The 24,322-nt window shown below is 32.3% G+C and overlaps 1 protein-coding gene across 2 annotated transcripts; it reads left to right on the top strand.

Annotated features, from left to right (window-relative positions):
- Positions 1-1,057: 1,057 nt before the first annotated feature.
- On the top strand, positions 1,058-24,096 carry LOC105196595 (probable serine/threonine-protein kinase ndrD). Of its 2 annotated transcripts, none has more exons than XM_039453296.1 (6): positions 1,058-2,482; positions 16,391-16,536; positions 16,628-16,718; positions 16,833-16,936; positions 18,213-18,601; positions 19,975-24,096. In XM_039453296.1, the coding sequence occupies exons 1-6, from the start codon at positions 2,112-2,114 to the stop codon at positions 23,458-23,460; spliced, it is 4,587 nt and encodes a 1,528-aa protein (XP_039309230.1). In that variant the 5' UTR covers positions 1,058-2,111; the 3' UTR covers positions 23,461-24,096. The 2 variants fall into 2 exon arrangements, with proteins under 2 accessions (XP_039309230.1, XP_039309231.1); XM_039453297.1 differs by having other exon boundaries at positions 2,262-2,715.
- Positions 24,097-24,322: the final 226 nt, after the last annotated feature.

Below are 24,322 nucleotides of genomic sequence, written 5' to 3'. Positions count from 1 at the left end.
ACATAAATAGAAGATAACGTCAAATTAAGCAATATTGCTTTACTACTTTTATTATAAATATCCTATTTTGCACAATAAAGACTCAATTTTAAATAATTGATAAAAAATGAAATTTTGAAATTCAATACAGTCAACATCTTTCTTCCCGTTTAAATATATAATTTTACAATTCACAATCTTGATTCTATAAAATAATTTGTGTAGTATTCATGACATATAAAGTTCTTATTAACGTTACTTCTGCCCGAATATAAAATTTATTATTATTACTTTCATTACAGTAAATAAAAATACAAGATTATAACGATTGATGTGTTACAACTTCTTGGCTAAAAAAACTCTACGTCAAAATGTTAAAGTTGAAATACTTTTGTTAATTTTAGTTATTAAACACATACATCTAAGAAAAAAATATTTTTACCAAAAAAATAAATATTTTTACAAAAAGAAATATTTTTACAAAAAAAAATATTTCTACAAAAAAAAACTAATAATTTCTACTTCGTATTTTTAGTTGAACTTGGTAATTATTCATAGAAATTTTTTTGTGAAGTAAATTATTTAGAAATGTATAGAATGTATAGTTCATTGTAATTTGTAGTTTTATCGAGAAAATTGTAGAAATTGCACAACAAAAATATAAAAATTTAAAAAAGTGTTGCAATTTCAACATTTTTATGAAAATGTTTGTAGCATTTCTTAAATTTGTTTAAATTTTATAAAATTTTTTCCGCCAGGGTCTGTATGCGTACTATTCCAATTCTCGACGTCTACACTCGAAAAATAAATAATTTCTTCAAAATCTTTTCTAAAATAACACGCGTGATTTAGAATCGCTGTTGCATTTGGACATATTATTGCAATAGCTTTTTCTGTTCATAGATGTCAGATAAATCGATAGAAATTACAAAAAAAAACGATATTAATATGTTTATCGCTGAGCAGAGTTGTCTCGATTCTCCCTTTTAACCAATGAGAAAAAGAGATTAGTAAAATGAAAATGGAAGATAAGATTACAATAGAAGGGGAATGCAAGGGTGAAGGAAACGAGAGAAAAAGATTCAATTACGGAGTAGGCAAGGAATGAGCATAGAGTCAAAAGGGAAAAGGTTGACGGGAGAGGGGAAGGCTTCTTCAGGGAAAAAGAATAGCGGATGGAGACGCGAAAGAGAAGACGGAATGGAGGGAGAGGAGAGAAAGTGAAAGAGAGACAGAGACAGACAGAGAGAGAGAGAGAGAGAGAGAGAGAGAGAGAGAAAGAGAGATGAAAAGGGAGTTTGATGTAAAAAAAAAGAACAAAATGGGGAGAGAAATAAGAGGGGGAAGAGAAGTAGAGTTGCCAGAGTTCCGAGATAAAGGATAATCGAGAGATTCGGAGAGAGGAAGATTCGGAGAAGCTTCCATGAAGAGGAAAAAGAAAGAAACGCTAAACGGTAGAAAAGGAAAGCGAAGAAGATAGAAAGAAAAGAGAGAGACAATGGCTACCTTCCGCTTTCAGCTTATCACAGAGAAGAGGAATAAAGAGATGGTAGAATCAGGAAGGGTGTGCAACAGAGGGATAACGCGAAACAGGCGAGGCGCATAGGAGCAAAAGGACGAAGGGGAAGTTCGTAGTTATGTTAGGGTAACCCCAGCTGGTAACCAGAACGGGAAGGGGGCTCGGTGCCGTCGTGAGAGCGGCAATTCAATATCTCTATGTTAGTGCGAGGTACGTACTATCCGGTCAGAGAAGGGGGGGTAGAGAGGCGGAGAGGGGAGAGAGAAAGAGAGAAAAGGAGGGAAGATAGAAAGAGAAGAGCGGGGAGAAGGGAAAGCAAGTGAGGAGGTACAGCCAGAGATGGTGGGAGAAAAATGAAGGGGGAACAAGCGAATGCATGTAAAACGAAGAGAGACGAGGAGAGACGAGCTGACGAACCGACAGAATTGGTCGCATCAGATGCGAAAGATAGGGAAGAGAGACGGTGATGGTGAGAGTGAGGGTAGGGAACCGAACAAGCGAACGAGTGGAAGGATAGGGGGGAAAACGGATTAGAAGGGTCGGAAAGGACGGGAGGGGAGAGGACCCGCAGAGGAAAGGGCAGCTCCTGCTCCACTCTCCCATTTAGTTCGGTATGAAATGTCGTCGATGGAACATACTGTTGCGCGCGCTCTTTTTTCGCCTATCTTTGTTGCCCTGCGTTGAGAGTGACTGCAATCGTGCTGTTAGTTGGCGAGCGCGCCGTGGGGCGCTGTCCGTCGTACTCGTAAATTCGTGGCCGCCCTACGTGCCACAATTTCCTTGTCAGAGCTGTTCTGCACTAACGTTTCTCATTAGTTCTGAAACGGTTGCTTCCTGGCGCAAACCGACGCAAACATGGGATATTCGGATCGCAGCCGATCGGTTCGAGAATGACGCGTATAACGAATGGCGAAATCACGCCGTACCACGCAACATCATAGGCTGGCCATTCTGCACAAAGAAAGACCGCCAAAGGAGGAGGGGGTGAGAAGGAAAAAGAGAGAGAGAACTAGTAAAATCTCGAAACGTTTCTAATGTTGATAATAGTGCTTTGTATGTACGCACGTTGTGGTGGTGTCAACATCGTCGCATCGCGTTAAAACGTGTCGCCGTTGATCTGCGCGCGCGTAGGTTTACTCGTGCGCCTGAATTGGGAGCTGGGAGCTGAGTAGCGTTCTTCTTTGCCTTCGCTGGTGGGCTCGCATGCTTATACGCAAGTATGTATCGATACATTCTAGACACACAACGCACGCGTGCGCGCGCGTACACACCACACACACACATACATATACGCGTGCGCCCGCACGCGTGCACATCACACACACACACGCGCGCGCGCGCGCGTACACCCTCCCCCGCACACACACACACACACACACACACACACACACACACACACACAAAGAATTGTACACTACACTCACGCATTCGCGATACGCCGGTTGACGGTGCACACAGACAGCATTTGCGTAGTGTGCCGAAAGATGGAGCAACGAGATGGGCGGACGAACGTATAGACGGTGTTCTCTTCGCTTGTTTTCTGTTGTATTCCACTTATTCTCTTTTCTCTCTGTATCTTTTTTCTTCTCTCTTTCTACACATGTATACACACACATATGTACATACACATAGACACAAACATACACAATTTCTCTTCCACAACTTCTCTTTTCACCACACATTTTTATATTTATACGCTTTCTCATTTCGCATTGCCTCGTCTTCAGCGAAATCGCATAAGATTTGTTCATTACTAGACAAACATATAATACTGGAATAAACATCGTAGGATGCGTTATTAGCATCAATCACATCGATCATGATACGTTGAAATATAGATGTATAACTTGTATTTTATAATTTGATACAAGTACTTGATACAACTGTTTCCGACTAAACTAAGGCACACATTCAGCAAATACATATTTTGTTGCTTCTGTATTATTATTGTATAAATGCGATTAAAATAAAGAATTTAATTGAGATTTTAAACTTAGGAAATAGGTTTTAGAATTGTTGCTTTGAATTCTATTCCTTATTTATAATTCTTTTTTATAATTCAAATAGCTGTTAGAGTAGCAAAGCACCGTAAAGGTTTATATTTCCCAAAAATTAAATAATGATTTTGAGGAGTCTTTTTAAAACTTATTAGCCAAGTGTAAAACTTATAAAAAGTTCATAGAAATTGTTCATTAAAATCTTATTGTTAGTGAGTAATTTGTACAGAGAAAATTTGAAACATGTTTATAACAGCAAACGTACGAGTACATCGGTATATCAACGTATAACTTAATTATAATTAATTGCTGTATCTTGTTTTGATACGGAGACAATAATACCCTAGGTAAAAATGTCAATCAATAAGTACAAAATTCTACCAAAAAAATAAAACTTGTAAAAATTTTAATATCTTTGTAAAAAAATTTCTTTTTTTTTTTAAAGAAATATATATGCACTAGTACACATAATATGGTATCAAATTATAATGTTCTCAAATCAAGAAATTTGATGAACGTAGTATTTCATGAAAACCAATAATTTTTTTAATAGTACAAACATCTACAAATTTTAAAAATTTGATTAGCAAGATGTTAAATAGTTAAAATATTTATTTATAGAATACCACAATTACAAAATTTCTGCTATATTTACGAACTATAAAATATAATTATTTATTATTAGACTTTTATCTAAGACATGATTACCGAAATTCATATTTATTTTGTCTCGTACAAATTATTGTTTATTCATTATAATATTAGAGGAGAAGAGGATAATATGGCACCCATTTTCATTTTATTGAATAACTTTGTTTATAATCAATATTTTATATTGAAACTGGATTCTATTCGTCAGTGTTACTTAACAGATTCTAGACTCAAAGTAATGAAATATTTATTACTTAGGATGTGACTTATAAAAATGTGACGCACTGCATAATCGATGGAAGGAAAAAAGTAGCGGTAATATGGCCAGTCCAAAAGTACATTTAAAAAATTATTTTAGTTTAAAAACAGTATTTTTTTACAAAATTTTTACTTTTCCATTGTTTAGAATTTTCTTACGTTCAGAGACATTAGAGATCATTATATCATAATAGATATTTTATCCTTGTTTAAACAACAGGTATGAAATAATATTTCTAATATTTCCCAACACCGCTCTTTAGAATGACAATCAATTTATCGAAGAAATATTTTGATATGAAAGTTTCATTTAAAAAGTCTTTAACAAAATTCCATGTTATTGTTTAATTTTATATAACTCAAAATGTTTACAAAAGTTAAATAACAAAATAACTCAAGTTTACATGTATTCGTCTAATGATACGCTTTAATTTAAAAACAATGAGAAAGTATCTGTAATTATTATAAATATTGTAGATTCCAAAAGTTTCTAAATGCTCAACAGTAAAAATGCCTTGTAGCAATTATTACCCAGACAGCATAAAATATTTATAAAATATTTACTAAATATTTATAATATTTATTTTTATATGTTATAAATATTTCTCATAAACATTTAATAAATGTTTTTATGATTCTAGATTCGACAGATCATAAATATTTATTATAAACGTTTCAAAAATATTTATGATGAATTTATGAGTTATTTTGAAAATGTCCGAAATATTCGCATAAATATTATATTAAACCACATAATCTCAATGAACAAAACAATATTTTTATATTTTATTTTAAAAAATAATTTTCGCAAAAAAATTTCTTTTTTAGAAATTTTTTTTCGGAAATTCCCAAGTAGTCATCCATCTAATTGTAAGTCGCGACCCCGGTTGCTTAACCTCTGTGATCGCTGCGAACTAATATCTCGTGATGACCTGTGAACATTTTGTGCTGATATGTGTATATAACTAGTAGATCAGGTTAATGTAAGTTATCGAAAAAATGAAATATATATAACTGAAATATACTAACACATATTATTTATATGAACATATATAAAATTATAGTTTTTTACTATTTTCTCAAATGTGAAATAGCATTTAGAATAATTTTTGTTATTTGTTTAAATAAAAATGCAACTAGAAAATATATGTTAATATAATGCAATAATTAAATTAAATACGAAAAAATTTATAAATTATTACTATAAATATTTATTTTTTATTTGTATAAATATTTAAAAAAATATTTTATAAATATATATTTTAACAGTATTTTGAATAAAGATTTTTATAATTATTTTTGTCATGTATATAAAATATGTATAAAATATTTTTGTAATATTTATAAAAAATATTTATGATAAATATTTATTAATATTTATCATAAATATTGTGTGTTATCTGGATAGTTATTGTGTATTGATATATTAGCGTTATTGTCAAAATTCGTCACTTAATAACGGAAATAATAGGAGTAGCGTAATGTCTACAGTAACCATAATACATTTTTTTGTTCTGACTTTGTTTATTTACAAAAATGTGTTTTAATGTAATTTTCATACATATTTTATTTTTCTGACATCTATTAAACTGATCTGTCACAAATGTTTATCCATAAACATTAAATATTCATGGATCATTAGAAAGTGGCAGTTCCTGGACGTTCTTTGAGGTTAAGCAACGTTAACGATGATGACTACTAAAATTGTTCCAATTCTAGCATTTTATGTAAATTTTTGTAGAATTTTTCAAAATTTATGAATCTTTTATACACACCTTGAGGCTTATCAGTCGCTCAATTATTATTATTTTCGAACACTATAAAATGTATGCATTGACATTCAAAACTTGTTTATTGAAAGAGTTTTTTTCGAGTCCTTCAAATATTTCTGTTTTATCTTTCATTTTATTTTCCTTTTTATTAATCGTAAAAAATATAAATACAATGAAATTAACTTTGTTAACATATTTATATAAATGCCTCCCTTACACGAGAACGGTAGAGATCTTTACATTAGAATGCTCTAAATAGTCACGGGCAACAACTCTCTTAACCGACTGCTCGGGCACGGAATTAGCAGAGGGGATGGTTTGGTGCGGGCTGCAGGATGAAAGAGCGAGGGAGCTTAAAGAGAACACATTACTTAACAAAAAAAATAACGAGTATATTTACGCGCAGGTTACGTTAAACAGTATTTTGCGACATTGGTGCGTTTTCTGTACATGAGTGCAACTGGAAAATTTACCATTGTCGATATGAGCTCACTTAAAGACGACGACGAAATAAGGCTCGAGACGCTAATGATAAGCGGATTATATACGCCGTTTGTATACAGTACTCTCTAGCACGTGCACACTTATTCCACGCACAAGATATGCGACGATTCTACAGAGAACACGCTATCGGAAATACACATGCATTCGACAAAAATAAAGAGACGAGACAAAACGCACAAGAATGAGAAAGAATGTAACATAGGACTTAGCTGTGGCGTCGGCGGGCGTTCTAATGAAAGAAACGTAATTAATACACAACGAGATCGGATAGAATAGCGCCGACAGAATAAAGCACGCAGCACTCGAACATGTGCACTTGCAACTTTGATAGCCATCTGTCTATGTTGTTTCTGTAATATTGCCAAAAACAAAGGGCGTTAGTTTTCAGCAAATTTAGAACAAGACGTGTGCCTTTGGTATGACATCACATGAATTCAGCATGTTTTGCTGCCAACTTGCTATGTATTTGCTGTCAACGGTTTATCACTGTGTATAAACAGCAACATAACAGCAAGTTGCCAATAACACGTGTCATGCCATTTTCAGCAAAAATTCAACATATCGAAAATGATTAAATATATGTTTTGCACTATTATTCCTTTCAAATTGTATAAAATAATCCAGATAGCAAGTTTCCCGCATGTTGCAGGAATGTTAGCGAGCCTCTTTTTCACTTTTTGTCTCTTTTTTTAAATTTCATTACTTTTTCCATTTTTTTTTACGATTTATAAACTAAAAATATGTCAAATAATTTACAAACCCTATTTAGAAGAACAAAGAAAATAAAAACTGAAAAAGAAAGAAAAACAGAAAAAGAAAGAAAAGAAAACGCAGGAACAATTTATGAAAGATCAGATAAAAAGGAGAAATGACATTTCTGTACTTGAGACTCAATGTAAAGAAGTGAAATAAGAAAATGATAACAATATAAAGGTTAGAGAAAAATTACTTGAAGAGGGAATTAATAGGCTTAAAAATGCTTTAAAGGAAAAAGACTTTCAAAAATTAAAAATTGCTCACGGATTGCTTAGGCAATGAAATCATTTAGATAATTCTCAGATTGAGTCACCACATAAAAAATTAGAGACATGTACTTTTATAACCTTATATACACCTAGAAGTACCAAAAATAATCTTATATTTATAAATTTTTTTTTCTGAACCTATTAGAGGTATCGAATCGGGGTTGGTACTAATGTTTTATATATAGTTGCGTTAATAAAATGTAATTTTTTAATTAAAACTCGTTAAAAAAAGTTAAAGAGATATCGGTTTTTCTCGAAACCATGTTTTTCAAATTGGTACTCAAAATATTTTGAAAATGAATGAATAGATCGGATCCGGATTTTTTTTCTATTTATTCAGTATGAAAATATGCAGTTTTTGTCATAGGAATTTTTTTAAGATCTTAGTTTTTTTTAATAACCAAAAATTTAAATTTTAAATTTTAGGCAATAATTTGGATTTTTAAATTTAGATAAAGACCATTTTACAATAAATGTGAATTTTCAAAATTGATTGCGACAAAAACTAGATTTAATTATATATTTTAAGAATATACTGCATTTTTATGTTTCGGATGAACCGTATAGATTCTACAATGGGTACTGCAAACAACTACAGCAGCTAACACCTGATGTCAACCGCGCGGCGGCTCTTTCATTTTTTAATATTTTTTAATTAAAAAATGACATTTTATAAACGAAACTATATATAAAACATTTATACAAATTCTGATTTGATATCTTTAATACGTTCAAAGAAAAAAATTCATAGATATAAGGCTATTATTTTTGCCTCTAGATGTACGAGGTGTGTTCAAAAAGTATCGCGAATTTTGTGTTTTTTCAAAAATTATTTATTTATTCATGAATATCTATTTTGTCCCCTTCAAAGTAATCCCCATGAGATATTATACACTTGTGCCAACGGTTTTTCCAATCTTCGAAGCACTTCAAAAAATCATTTTTTTTTATCTTGTTCAGCTCCTCCTTCGATGCCGTCTTTATCTCGTCAAGCGTAGCGTAACGTCGTCCTTTCATGGGCCTCTTCAGTTTAGGGAACAAGAAAAAGTCACAGGGGGCCAGATCTGGGGAATACGGTGGCTGCGGCATCATTAGTGTGTTGTTTTTGGCCAAAAAGTCGCGCACAAGCAACGATGTGTGAGCAGGGGCGTTTGGTACGAATTTCGCGGCGACCCGTCTCATGCCCAAATCATTGATAAAAATCGAATGGCACGAGCCAATCGATATGTTTAGGTCCTCAGCAACTTCTCTAACGGTGATTCGACGATTGGCCAATACCATTTTCTCCACTTCATTAATTTTTTCGTCTGTTGTTGAAGTGCTCGGGCGTCCGGCACGCTCTTCGTCGTTCACATCTTCTCGGCCTTCTGAGAACATTTTGTACCACCGATAAACGTTGCTTCGGTCCAAGGTAGCTTCTCCGTATGCCACAGTCAACATTCGGAATGCATCCGCGCACTTAATTTCGTTTTTCACACAAAATTTGATACAGGTTCTTTGATCCATTTTTTTGAATAGGTAAAAATCGAAGACGATCCAAAACACGTGCAAGCAAAGCAGCTGTCAACAATTAAGTGAACATTCAAAATGGCCGAGCTTGTCGGCATAAGTGAGAGACATGAGTACCAACATAACGCCACAAAAAGATCGAAATTCGAATATACGTAACCCGCGAAAATTCAAAATTCGCGATACTTTTTGAACACACCTCGTATGTAAGAAAGCTCGAATTGAGAATAATACTGTAACTAACAATGATATGCATATACCTGATAATTCTGCCTAGTGAAAACCTAAATGTTATATTTTTGTAATATATATAATAAAAGTTATTTTATTTTGTTAAAATATAATTTATCAAATTTTATTTTGTTTAATAAGATGAAATATGACACCAAAGAACTGTATTCTAAAATGCATACTAGATTTTTGTGTCTAGTACATAAAATATATATTAGATTGTATCTATTCTTAAGTTATTTTAAACAGAAACTTTTTTGTACTAAATGTGATACCAAAAAAATGAGTTATATATGAAGATTTTTATTCTCGTAGAAATAAATACGTGTTTAAATAGTTTTAATTTTTTGTGTTTTGAATTTGTTCAAAGTAATAATTAAACGATATTACCATGTATTTTATTTATTGTCATTTTTGTCATTTTTTGTAAAAAAGTTAACTTTTCCTCTTTTTTTTCTCTTGGTCGTTTGCACGCCTGATGTTGCTATCAATTTAATAAAAAACGCGTTGCTAAGTTATCATCTTTTTTTGTGGAAAGCGACTTCCGATTTTGCTTAAGATATTGCCAGCAACGCATGCCGCGTATCCGTCTTTATATTATAACAAGTTAGTGGAAATTGTATATTAAGTTCTGTATGCTATTGCTCTTCAGTTGCCTGAGAAACAGTTTTCTTCCTATTGCTTTTAGGTACATACGAGTTAAGTCCCATGTTTTTTTTAATGAATATAGGACAAACAGGAGACACAAAAGAAAAAAAGGTCTAACGAATAGCCCCGGTCTCCTCTATATATACAGGATAATTCAGAATAAACATTTGTCCTTTCACAAGTATATTTGTACTTGAATTCTGAAATAATTTTTCCTTTGGCAAAAATTTGTCCGGAGCTTAGTGTGCCTATCTATTACTTGTATCCGACCCGTCATACACTAATTATTCCTTTTTATACCTTAAAAGTGAAAGACAGGGGTAGCGTAACTCATTGTTGCACGCAGGTGTTTCGTGAGGCGCTTGCTGCACTTAGATGACTTTAATTATGCTATATTTAACTTGAAAATAATCATTTGCCGTTTGGCTTCTATTAATTTTAATAAAAAAAATAATAGAAATTTTTATAGAAATAAAAAACAGTAATTGTCCAAAATCTACAAGAATATTTGCATGTCAAATTTTAAAAAACATTTAAAACGCTATTTTTATAAGAAATGTGACTGTACTTGACATTTAGATAGTTAGGAATACATGAAGTAAATCAAAACTAATCACGATTTGAAAAGTACAAATTACTATCATGTTGTAGAGATACAATTTTAATCTCTAGTTTGTTGAGAGAAAAACGGATAAATAATTTTAAGCTGTACCTATTAGCTGTACCATCATTCAAAACAGGAATGTATTGTTGCGCCTGTGTGTCGCGCCTTTTTTTTATACGGAAGGGAAATACGTTTAGGCACACCTCGGGCCTCGGGGGAGAGCCCGGGGTTGTACAGAACTTACCCCCCCCCGGGCAGGGACTATAAGGGCTTTTTCTGTCGTAATCGTGAACTTGAAGATTTCACGGTCATCTTGGACGAACCCTCAAAATGTTGCACTTGTGGTGCGTATTCGGTTCGCGTTTCCCGCTGAGCACTCGCAAACGCTCAAAGTAGGCTAAAGACTGCTTGCTGTCATCGGGCAAACATGTGTTGTGTGATCGTAATGTAAACACGTCTTTGAGTAATTTTAACGCGTCGAATGACTAGTAGTGATTAATAGTGATTATTAACATCAATTAATTGATTTGTTGTTCTTCGTTTATCGATCAAGTAAGTAAATAGTGTACATGTGATAAAATGTGGAACAACTTTGAAAGATAGAGGACCAATTTCTATTAAACTTGTGGACGGGATCCGATAGCGCACGGTGCGATAGCCCACCAACCAATCATCTTGACTTATCTAACTCAACCAACGGAAAAACTCTTTAGGCATCGGCCGCTGTGAGTGGTGATGGCTCCGCATACCGGGATCCGCCCTGAACAACTTGTATCCGACCCGCTAACTAACTCTTTTTTATAACTTAAGAACTAAGCTCTGGACAAATTTTTGCCAAAGGAAAAATCGTCTCAGAATTTGATTACGAATATACTTGTAAAAATACAAATGTTTACTCTAAATCACCCTGTATATTAATGCGGTTGCATAACGAATTACTAAACAAATGATTCCATAAGTAATTGTAAGAATTTGTCATAACAACGGAGGTATTACGAATGGCACTATACCTAGAAGGATCATATTATCATTTTCACCTTTATATATTCTAATAATCTAGATAAAGATAAGATAAAGTATTTCTTTATTTAGATATTTACCTAGATAATTTTATATAGATTATGACAAACACTGCTATTAAGAGAGAGATATTATTGATTATTTGAGACATTATTTGGGATATACACATTTTCATTTTCAGAATTCGTGTTGTAATTTTGTGTTGCCATGTTTGCTATGGTGAGAATTTCGCTTCTCGTAAGCAGTTCGGTATAAATAGATGTAGTATTAGACATAGCATAACGCAATATATATTCAAGACACGCTTTGGAAGCGAGTAATTCGAATAACTAATAATGGGGGGGGGGGCTAAAATGTCATATAAAAACAAATCAATAACAAAGTAAATTATTTTATTTCCCAAAGATTTTATTCCTTTTCTTTAAAATGCTATTTACATATTTTTACTTTTAGTTTTGCATTGATTATCGCTAGTTTATTGTCTGAGAGATGTTGTGTATAATTAAGAAGTCTCGCGTTGTAAGTTTTATTTTGATTCTGCGAGGTATTTTGTTCCAAATTATAGACTTTAGTTTCATAAATGGAAAGTGTGGGAGGGGGGGAGATAAAGTTCATATTGACAGTATACAACATAAAGACGTATCCCGATGTAAATGACAGAATCTATTCTCTTTGGACAAGACACACATCTTGTTGTTATAACACGCGTGCTGTTTATCAAGTTTGATGACATGTAACTTCAAACTTATATTAAAAGAGAACAACTCGTAAAATATAAAATTTTTGTATAATTAAATGTTAAGTGATAACTAGATGAGTCAAACTTGTTGGACCGCAAAACTGTGATATATTTGATCAATACCATAAGGTATATTCGATGGGCGTGCACACACGCAAATGTATACCATGTTGCAAGAAATTTGGCGATTTAACTACACCGGGCGATCGGAAAAATAGGAAGGATAATTTGAAATAGAAACAAGAATCTAGAATGTAGAACGCGTACCTGTACATACGAAACTTAGATGAGAAGTTGGAGGGGGGGGGGTGGCGTTAAACAATAGAGACAATAAGATAGCTATCTGAAACCCTGCTACGAATTTCCATAGGAATATTCCTATACATAACCTATGGAAAAATGACCCAGGTACCCTATAGGGTCTACATGGAACCATTACTGTCCTATATAGAACCATATTACTGTACATTACAATGCTATATGGGACTATTATGGTCCTATATGGGTCCCATATGGTATATGGGATATCTATAGGAATTAGGAAAATCTTTGGAAAATTCAGCCAGGTATAATGGTTGCGATCCACTTGACTCCAAAAATACTTCGAAGTATACTTGATTGATCAATTGAAACAAAGAATTTTACGAATTGACCAATCAAAGGATGCTTTGAAGTGTATCATCAAATGGATTGTAGCCAATCATAGATCGCTGATACTTCTATATCCTAATTTAACTTACAAATATAGCTATTTAGACCATTTTGAGAACCAAGAAAATATTCTGACTATATGAACAAAAGATTATCTTTTTCATCATTTTTAGTTAAAACGATATTACAGTATTACATTAATGTATTTGGTATTTATTTAGAACTCTCTGGCCAAAATGATATGTTTACTAAACATTTATTTTAGTGTTTATAAGAAATAGAAATTTAAAGCATAAAATTGTTTATGAGATGTTTACGATGTTTAATAGACGTTACAAATGTTTGGGGAATGTTTTATTAAAAATGTTCTGTGTATTCAGAATGTTGCAAATATTCAAAAGGTGTTTTGTAAAACATCCTTTGAACATTTGCAGCATTCTGAAAACATACAACACTTCTCAAACATCTATCAAACAATTGTGAACATCTTATAAGCAATTCCATGTTTAAATTTCTATCTTATAAACACTTAAATAAATGTTTTAACACTTTAATTAAACATCTACTCAATACTTAAGCAAATTTATAAATTTTCTATTTTTGCCAGGGCATCCTATCTTACCTTGGATATTGTTGAAATTAAGCTCATTTGATGCGTTTTTGTATGAAATGAATGAACTTGACAGAAAAAAGTGTTGCTCTGTCTCGCCAATTGAGATATTAATTGAAAACTTTTACAATGCCATAAATTGTAAAGATCAGAGTAAATTAATTACGAGTAAATAATACATCTTGAAAAGATCTAATTTGTTATAAATCGAGTTATAAATTATCAAAAATCAAACGCGTTTTATGCTACACAGAGCCTTCATCAGTGGACTTATTAAAAACCAGTAACTTCAATAAATTATTCGATAACTATAATATTAATAGGGAAGACTGGGACAATTTGAAAGACTTTTTTGCATCTCCTGAGTCTTATATTCATTAAAAAAAAAGTTGGACGGTTTAAAAAGTTTAATCTTCCCCTTCACAATGCCATTACAGATAGAACACGGAAATGTACTTGCTTTGAATTATATATAAAAATGTCGAATAGTGCCAAATATTTCGAATACCCCAAGTCCCGGGTAATTCGAAAATAGTCCGGGAACATTCTAAAATTTGTGTTTTAAAATAACAAAATGTAAAAAAAGCTGTTGTGAAGACTTTCTTTTATTAAGAAAAGGATATATAGTGTTATAAAGAAATGTTACGTACAACAAAAAAAAAATACAAACACACAATAGAGAAATTTATTGCTTTGACGTTTTCGAAACAAGTCAGAAATTATTTGTATTTTGTGTAATTACATCTGTTAAGTATTAAATTGTGTATTTTGATACATAGAACGCAAATATAAAAGAAAAAAATTGTTTAAACGACGATTTGACGTTTGATTTTTCGAATAGCCCCGATGTCAACTGTGCGCATTATTACGTATGATCTACAAAAATAGACAATACACAGCAAAAAGTAAACACGAAATGTTTCAAATACATTCAACTAGACACGTTCATACATTCAAAGTTTTTAAAAAGAATCGTATTTATCTTACTTAAATTTTGAAGAAATGCTGACTATCAGAAATTACTTCGACTGTCGCAAAACACATTTTTTACTAATACGACTTCAATATGACGTCATTGCCAATAAAACTTTGTTAGCAGCGTCGTTACATTAGAACGCGTTTACAGTATTTAAAGTAAATTTTTAATATGTACCCATAAAAAGATATTTCCATTTTTCGAATTGTCTTGTCTCCCGAATTGCCCCGGTCTTCTCTATATAACGGAAAATAGTTATCAATAGAAATCAATTAATAATTAATTGAAATCAAAATAGTTCCCAATGTAAAACCATTATCCATCAGGATTTGAATACATAATTCGAAATTTTTTTGTTGAAATTAAGGGTGAGACAACAAAATTACTCTGTCAACAAGATTGTAAATCGTGCTTATTTTTTGGCAATGTGGAGTAATTGAAAAAATATGATAAGGCTCTCCCCAAGAACGTTTCTTTATGATACCAATCTAATCAGATTTTTTTATTAATAACTTTTATTGTGAAGTCTAAAAAATTTGTACTACGATCTTTCTCAAATTCAACTCTAAATTTTAGGCAATTGTGGTAACTATTGAAAATATTTAATATATGTGTAATCTTGTTGGCAGGAGCTGCTAGTAACATGTCGCTCATAATGTATTGAATTTTTTTTTTTTTACTGGTTTTTAATAAGTCCGTTGATGAAGGCTCTGTATAGCACAAAACGCATTTGATCTTTCATAATTTATGACAAATTGGATGTTTTCAAGATGTATCATTTACTAGTAATTAATTTACGCCGGTCTTTATAATTTATGGTACTATATAAGTTTTTAAAGTGTATTTGTTTGGAATGAATCCGCTTATTAAGGCCCGATTATATACTTTTATTGTTATTCATTCATACGAGCTTGATATTGTTGCATTATTCGTTATACTTATAATTTTATATTGAATTTTCACATTTTGGTCGATTCTCTATTTAAAAAATAAAATTTCTGATTGAATGTTTTGACTCATTAAAACTTTGTAATATTTTAAAATGTAATTTTGGTATAATAATTTGGTCTACTATAGAAAAATAAAGTCATTTACCCAAGTAAAAATTTTCATGTATAATGATATATGACTATTAAATATTATACACACAATTATGTATGAAATTTGTCTATATACATAATTACATCTGATTTTGTACTATGTATACAATTATAATTATTATACACAATAATATAATTGTATATAATATGGTTTGTATTAGTGCATATATATATGCTTAGGTGTTCAAATTCTACTTACTAAGGTGCCTAATCGTGATTTTTAAACACATTGCTTATAACAAAATAAACATAATCACATATATTTATACATGATTATAAGTGTACGTAAATTTTAATGCGAGTATCATTAAGCTATTTATTCAATTTATTAAATTCTCAATCAGAATTTTTTTCTTTTAGACAACTCAAAAATGACAATTTTCGAGTTTTGTTATAACAAGTAAAAGCAATATGTATTTAAAAATTATAAGATAATTATAATACTAATAAATAGTGAAAGATATATATGTGCCAAATCTTTATCCAAATAAAATTGTAGCTGATTAGAATTGGATAATGTGTGCGCGTGTATGTGTGTGCATGTGTGTTCATATTAACATTAAAATTAATATGTTGATAATTGTTGAATTTTTACAGACTATATTTCACGATTTATTTGCACGAAGAAATGGCTAATATTGGCAAAAGGACACTTTTACGTGATGTTAATCCACATCTAATTTGTTTATTATGCCGGGGCTATCTTATAGATGCCACAACCGTAGTAGAATGTTTACACTCCTGTAAGTAATATTGAGATTTAAATATTTTAAATATCTTTATTGGAATTTGGAATAATACCAATAATTAGCATACTGTATTTTTTTTATTTAGTTTGTAGAAGTTGCATCTTGAAATATCTCAGTACAGCAGCACACTGCCCATCATGCAAACATGCGATCAACAAAGCGAAGCCAAATATCAAGTATGACCATAATTTTATGACAATTTGTACAAAAATTTGAGTTATTTATTTTGGGATAATAGATGATTAAATTATTATTTCTGGAGATTATTTAAAATTATAATATTTTTGCAGAGCTGACAAGACGTTACAAGAGATTGTTTATAAATTGGTGCCTGGATTATACCATAAGGAAATGTTAAAAAGAAAGGAATTTTATAGGAAGCATCCTGAACATGGTAATTGATCATTCCAAGTTGTGCATAGATTATATATCATCTTCACAATATTCATAAAGAGAATATATATATATATAATATATATATATATATATATATATATATATATATATATATATATATATATGAGATCAAAACGAAATTCTAACTTTATGAATTTTTTATGAAAAAATTGAAAGATCATACTTTCCTCTATATGATAAAAAATAATATAAAATGACATCGTTATTCAAATGTGTTTCCACACATGATTATCATATTTTGAAAACGACTATCGACTTATAATTTTATCTGTTTTTTTTTTAAATTCTAAAAGTTGATATTTGATGAAGGATTTTTGTTGCAATCAAAAAACTAAACATTGTAGAAAAGTGTAGAAAGTTTAAGAAAAAAACAAACAAGAAGTTATTGTGAAAAACCAATATATTAACTGTAACCAGCTGCCATTTGTCTTAAACACAATAGTTTGAAAAAAGATATCAAACTTATATCAAGCATTAGAGCTACATTCTTATTTTATGAAATTTATGCCACTTTGCTTTCTAATGAGTTTTTTAGGGGGAATGGCGGTCACCATTTTAAAAACACGATTCAGAAATATTTGAATAGCGATACCATTTTTCTTAAGAACTTTGCTTATTTAGATATTTTAGATAAGGGTTTTGGTGCCATTCGCGTCCAATTATCAATCATATAATTTTATAGATAATAATAATAGCGTTTTAAGAAAAAGTAAGTTTAGATTCTTAAACGCTTGTTGAAAGTAGATCTCTACTGTTCATTGTAGGTAAATTTCATTTTGTTATTTACACTTGCATGGTACTTTTACGACTTCAATTACCTAAAGATTTTTTTCTACAGTTGAATATGACTCCTAAAATTCTTATTATTACCTTTTTCTAAAGATTTCTTTTTAACAATTTTAGCAATAACATATTTGTCATATTGCACAACTCTAATGACGAACTATCGAACGAATAAACTCACATTATTAGGATGTCAAAACTACTTTCGACGAGAGTTTGAAGATCTAAACCTATTTTTTTATGCTATCATTGTTATCTACAAAATTTTATATTGATGACTGTCTAAAATGGGCGAAGTTCTTTAAATAACAAATACAAAAAAGTATATTTACATTAGAATAAACATACTTTCTATATCTCTTTCTATTTTTTGAAAAAAAATTTAATGAAAGTTAATTCTTTTGACTCATTAAATACCTCCTTAATAAACGATATTCTAAATATTAAACTTTAATTTTGTAAACAATTAGTAATCTCGGCAACGCCGGAGCAACGCGGCGAGGATGTAAGTGGACGTTTGATATTTAACCCAGAAGATGTAGTAAGTTTGAGCTTGGAGTACTTACCACCAGGAGCAGATCCATTAACTATATTGAGTACCAACGATATAGATACAAACAACTTGAGCAATACCAACACTGTTAACAATAATAACAGTAATTACAATAATAATATTGCTAATAGCAGAAGATATCTGCAATGTCCAGCCCTGGTAACTGTTGCACACTTGAAAAAATTCATAGCAATGAAATACAGCGTTGACTTAACGAGATACACCATCGAGATTTGTCATCGACGTGCAACCCTTCCCGAAAACTGGACTCTTATGGACGTCGCTTATATTTACGCATGGAAAAGGGTTCGTATCATCTCGTTAATTTCTTATTCAAATATCTTTTTGATTTTCATGAAATAGTAAATAATAAGTAAATAGTAAATAAACTTGATCAATGGGACATAAACTAAATTATATCCTTGCAATATGTTTTTTATAACTGCAATATAATTAATATTTTTTATATACAAAATTAAACGTAAATTGCCAAGAATGAGCCAAACACTGGATGTTTGCGTGTTCAATAATATATTCTTATTAAAATATAACATAAACGTTTTCGATTTTGACTAATTTTAGTATACATAAATTTACGAATACTCTCGTATATCATATTACATAATCAAGTTACTATTAAATACTCTATCACGTCGAGATGATTGTGGAGTTGCATCTAAATTATCAAAGTCCAATATAAAATATAATAGCCAGAACAAATTCTATGTCATTAATTTGAAACATGTTATAGCAGCAGAAATGTATAGACATGTATAGACATGTATAGACATCGAACTGTAATTAGTAATAATACTATAATGCCGTGTTAATAGATTATGAGACATACGTGAACAATGAACAGGAAAGCATAGTGTTTTTTAGGTAAGACAGACTCCTAATGAATGGCGCATCAAACATATAATAAAATATGTCATGTTTATCACAATATAATGTATGTATGAATGCATTTAAATCTAAAAGATCGCTCTATTACAAAGTTATTTGACAAGTAAGTTGATGTATAAAGAACATTTTGTTTTCCCGTTTATTTTTTAGATACGTCTCATAATCTATTAACACGGCATTATATTATTGTTTACTAATTGCAGTTTGATGTCTATACATTTTTGCTGCTGTAACATATTTTAAATTAGTGACGTAGAATTTGTTCTGGTTATCCTAAGCAGAATAACAATAATGTCAAAATGACGTTAAAGTGAATCGTGATTAATCGAAAAGTGACTTTTAATGATTATTTTACAGTCACTTTGACATCATTTTGACGTCGTGATGACTCAGTATTGACTTCTGCTTGGGTATTTTATGTTGGACTTTGATAATTTAGATGCAACTCCACAATCATCTCGACATTTAATAACGTGACAGAGTATTTAACAGTAGCTTGATTATGTAATATATTATATTAGAGTATTTATAAATTTATGTATATTGAAATTAATCAAAATCGAATGACCAAAACGTTTATGTTATATTTTAATAAAAATGTATTGTTGTACACGCGAACATCCAGTGTCTGGCTCATTATTGGCAATTTACGTTTAATTTTATTTATTTCAATTAAGCCTCTAAAGATTCATAATTTACTTTTTTATATAGTGATAACAGTTATTGTTTATATAACATTTATTATCTAAAATAATTTTATTATTTAATTGCAGATTGCACCGATGAGATTTTTCTATCGAGTGGCGCAAGAGGAACAAAAACTAGAAGCACCGGTGCATCAAAGACCATCAACTCCGGGACTCGGAGCTAGGGATTGTTTGCCACCAAATGAGGCGCGGAACGACAGTAACCTAGAGAATCCTATTAATTATTTGGAAACTTCTAAAGTAGAAACTAAACTTACGAGTGACAGTATTGAGACAATGTCAACAAAAGATTTGAACAAAATTGACAGTTATGAAGTAATTTCACCAACTGATTACAAACAAAAAACAAAAATCGAGAAAAATGAATTAAAAATGACAATGACGACTATATCTGCAACATCATCATTAACAACAACGACAACAACAAATGCCACAGGAATGCCGACCACATCTCCCTCATCAGGAGCGAACGCGTCTTTTTCTCCAACATGTAACGATTCAAACAAGCAGATAAAGAGTCCAATTAAGATATTAAAAAATTCGGAAGGAAAATACGAGGTGCTGAAAAGTCCGCTTGCTGCTACTCTAACGGATCTCAAGAATCCCAAATCCAACGAATGTCCTACGAATCCCGAATTTAGTGTCGTAAATTCTAACGGTGTAAAGATAACGTTAAAGCAGTGCTCGCCGCCGCAGAATAGTAGCGCGAAGAAACCAAAAGTTATCAGCAATGTTCTGTTGCGTTGCGGCAAAATGGAGAAAAATATATCGCAGCCGTCAGGCTTAATGATACAGCAAATGCAAAAACAACAACAACAAGATAAGGATAAACTTATCACAATAAGTCCGATGTCGGGTAAACAGGAGAAGCATCGGCGTAAAGTAACTTTCGTGGACCAATCTCCGACATCTGAGAAAGTTTCACCTACTACCAGCATTACCATGCCGAAAACCGCATTGAAAAAACCGGCGGAACAACAAGACAAAAAACAATTTCTACAAGGTTTTCAATTGACTGCTAAAGAACCATCAGACGATGGCAAGTTGAAATCTCCCGTTCAAGATAATAGTGTTGTGAGCACCATTAAATCTTTTCAAAAGAGTAATGCAATACCGAAGATAGAAGAATTCTCTAACAAAGACATTGACAATATCAATAAGAAGAATAACATTGAAAATACCGGTTCGAATGCGAATAATAGCACTACCACGACAAATATGCTCACAAAATGTTTTACTGGAGTATCCGCCAACTTACAAACATACACACCTAAAACCGATGACGTAGATGGACAGGCGTGTAATTCAAAAACGAGTCCAAACTGCATGAACATTGCAAGTGGCAACTATGCCGCTAAAACAGACGTATATACTTTTTCCAGCGATCCACCAATTGTTCCAGTTGGAGCAGTTAAGAGGAAGTGTCCTCCGGGTGTACCAATTGCCGACCTGAAACGTCGAAAAACATCGCAAGTCATGCAGAAGCAGGAAACTAACAAGAGACAAAATGTTTCTTCCTATAATTCCATTGTTAGTAAACTGCCGCATACATCTTCTTCAGAGCATGTAGTTCCTATAAACAAAACAATCAATATGATAGGAGATCACGATGCCGGGTCGAGTCGTGTAGCCAGCGTTAACACGAAAACATCGACTGGTCCATTGCTTTCAAATGATACTAGAGATCTGCTAGTAGACGGCTATGGTTTGAATATTCCGGCGAGTTTAAGCATAACATTAACTTCACCCAAATCTCCTGGATCTTCTGGGCAATTTGTTGAACCCAACGACTCTAATGACAATAGAAAACCTGTTTTGGGCAAAGTAAATCCCAGCATTACGTTGAATGATCGTTCGGTTGATCCACGAGTGTTGAAGGCTTTGAAGACTGGGCAGATCAGAATGCCAACTACTTCTTCGAAAGCTAAATCAACAGCGATAGTAACGACAACGGCAGCAGTAGCGACAAAGCAGACGGTGACAACTGATCGTAGAGAGGCAGTGAATCAACAACGTACAACACCAACAACATACAATACCAAACGGAAGAAAGAACACGAATCGTCTAAAGACATTCTGGACTTGAGCGGGGGTAATAAAAAGATGGACATACATCCTCTTAGAATTCCACAGCCAGTAACAAAACTTAACAAGACCAATAAAGTCACAAGTAGAAATAATATGCAGTCGGAAGGTATCTCCAACCAAGGTCAAGTAGTAACGCTTATGGGTGGTCACAAGTATTACAGAGCACCACCAGGCTCTTTGACACCTGCTGCTCATCGTGTTAACGATTGTCCGCTACCTTCTCCATCACGTACACCTGTTTATGCGCCGTCTTTCGGTAGTATTAACCGATCAAATTCAGATCTTTCATCTGTCTTTCCGAGCTTACCGAGTCTTTATGCTCTTCATCAAGCGCCAAACCTTCAACAGTTTCAAATAGATGCAACACGGCTAAGATTATCATCGCGATCTGCCGCAGAAGGTGGAGCAACAACTGCGATTGGAAATAGTGATAACGCTAATTCCAATATTGGTGTTATACCAGGGAAGAGTCATCTGGCCGCTCAGTGTGCACCCGTTAAGCCCGCAAGATCTTCTGTGGCACCTTTAGCGGTTCCCATCAACAAACAACAACTCACTGAAAAATCTACGAATATTAGCATCAATCGAACAGTCCCAGTTGACCCAAATAAGCCTTCGGCTTTTTGTAACGATATTTTTGGATCTACAGATGAAACTTCTTGTGCTCAAAAGAGATATTCCTTAAATGTTGAAAGCACAAATAAATTTTTATCGAAAAGTGAATGTATAAAAAATAATGATCAAGTTACCAATGATATAGCTACAGACTCGAACGCAGAATCCAGAAATAAAACAGTTAATAATTCGATGCAACAGCAAGAGCAACAGCATCGTGAAGCAACGAGTCCTAATATCGTATCATCAACGGCTTCACCGTCACCGCCTCCTGTCAATGGTGGCATAAATGTAACGAATGAGAGGAGCGCTAACAATGATAATGGCATTGTTAACAACAACGATTCGAATGGAGTTAATAACACGATGCCTCGAACGGAAGTAATAACGTCTGATCAAACGAAGAGCACTAGCTCCGAGATGACATGCAACAAGTCACCAGATAGTCCGGATTCTAGTTCGATCACCGTAGATAATTCTGAGACGAGCAAGAGCTTGACCCTAACAGATCGGAAAATGTCAACAAACGCCCAGTCATCGGATTCGACAAAGGCTGTGGAGTCGGCCATAAATCCAGACAATAGTACCGTAGACGATTCGACCACTATTGACGACAAAAACAAGTTAACTAATAAATCGGAAGCAAGTGAAATCGCAAAACAATTGACTTCCGTGCAAAAAAAATTGCTAGCAGTTTTTCCTTCAACTGAATGGAATCCTAAAGTCGCTGAACATTTAGGAAACTTTCTCATAAGTTTGAACGCCACTATAAACGAAGGATTCACCGAAGGATCCAAGATGGAGAAAACTGATCAGAAAACCAGTAATGATGATAATGAGAATCGGTAATGACATTTTCGTGAAATTGAAAAATTTTCCAAGGTAATTTCAAGCGAGCGTAATGTCTTCTGCAAAATGATACGTCCACGCGGTATTTAAAATTTATGTGACAACACAAGATTTTATATTTTGACAAATTGAAGACTTTTAGTTTCTTTCAACTTGATTAGGTTATAAGCTGGAAGTTTGAATCTCATTTAAATTATCTTTTATGCAGAAAATATCGAAAGGAATATGTGGCACGCCAAGCACAGAATAAACTCTGAGATACTGCCATGCAAATCGAAAAATAAATAAAATTATTTTTAACTGAAATGTATATAGTTAATTACAATTCACGCAGTGTAAAAGGAGAAAAAGATAGACTTCATCTTACAGATGAAAACAATAGTACGTTATACGATATACGTATATTATAGAATACAAGAAATATGTATTGCAAAGAAGCTAGACAGTAGACCGAGAATCGTATTTTTTCAAATTTTTTAAATATCATCTTTTACATATTGAAATGATCTGTATAAAAAGTAATCTATACAGATTACACACACATTACTAGTCCAAATACTTGTAACATTCCGAAAGAAAGAAACTGTTATATTTTATCGTGAGAATTTTCTTTGCTGATGCATATATACAAAAAAATATTTAAAAATTTTTAAATCGATGATAACTGATTAACTGAGATGGCTTATTCAATAAATGAGCTTGTATTAGATGAGTGTGCAAGTTTTGGATTTACAATAGATCAAACAAAATAATTTTTGCAATTCTCATTGTAACTACCGCTTTTTATTATACCATTGGCAGACACATGTAGATATATTGTACATTAATAAAACCACAATACTGTTAGTTATCATTTAGAAAA

The sequence above is a fragment of the Solenopsis invicta genome, chromosome 9, assembly GCF_016802725.1.
Source record: "Solenopsis invicta isolate M01_SB chromosome 9, UNIL_Sinv_3.0, whole genome shotgun sequence".
NCBI classification, from domain to species: domain Eukaryota; kingdom Metazoa; phylum Arthropoda; class Insecta; order Hymenoptera; family Formicidae; genus Solenopsis; species Solenopsis invicta.
The sequence above is the reverse complement of the archived record's forward strand: the minus strand, read 5'-3'. Positions and strand labels throughout refer to the sequence as shown.

What these genes read in the sequence shown, in the direction of transcription:
- LOC105196595 (XM_039453296.1), top strand. Translation starts at nt 2,112, where the DNA reads ATGAAATGTCGTCGATGGAACATACTGTTGCGCGCGCTCTTTTTTCGC. An exon ending in AGTAGAATGTTTACACTCCT is followed by an intron (nt 16,537 to 16,627) that starts GTAAGTAATATT and finishes TTTTTTATTTAG; the next exon opens with TTTGTAGAAGTTGCATCTTG. An exon ending in TAGGAAGCATCCTGAACATG is followed by an intron (nt 16,937 to 18,212) that starts GTAATTGATCAT and finishes GTAAACAATTAG; the next exon opens with TAATCTCGGCAACGCCGGAG.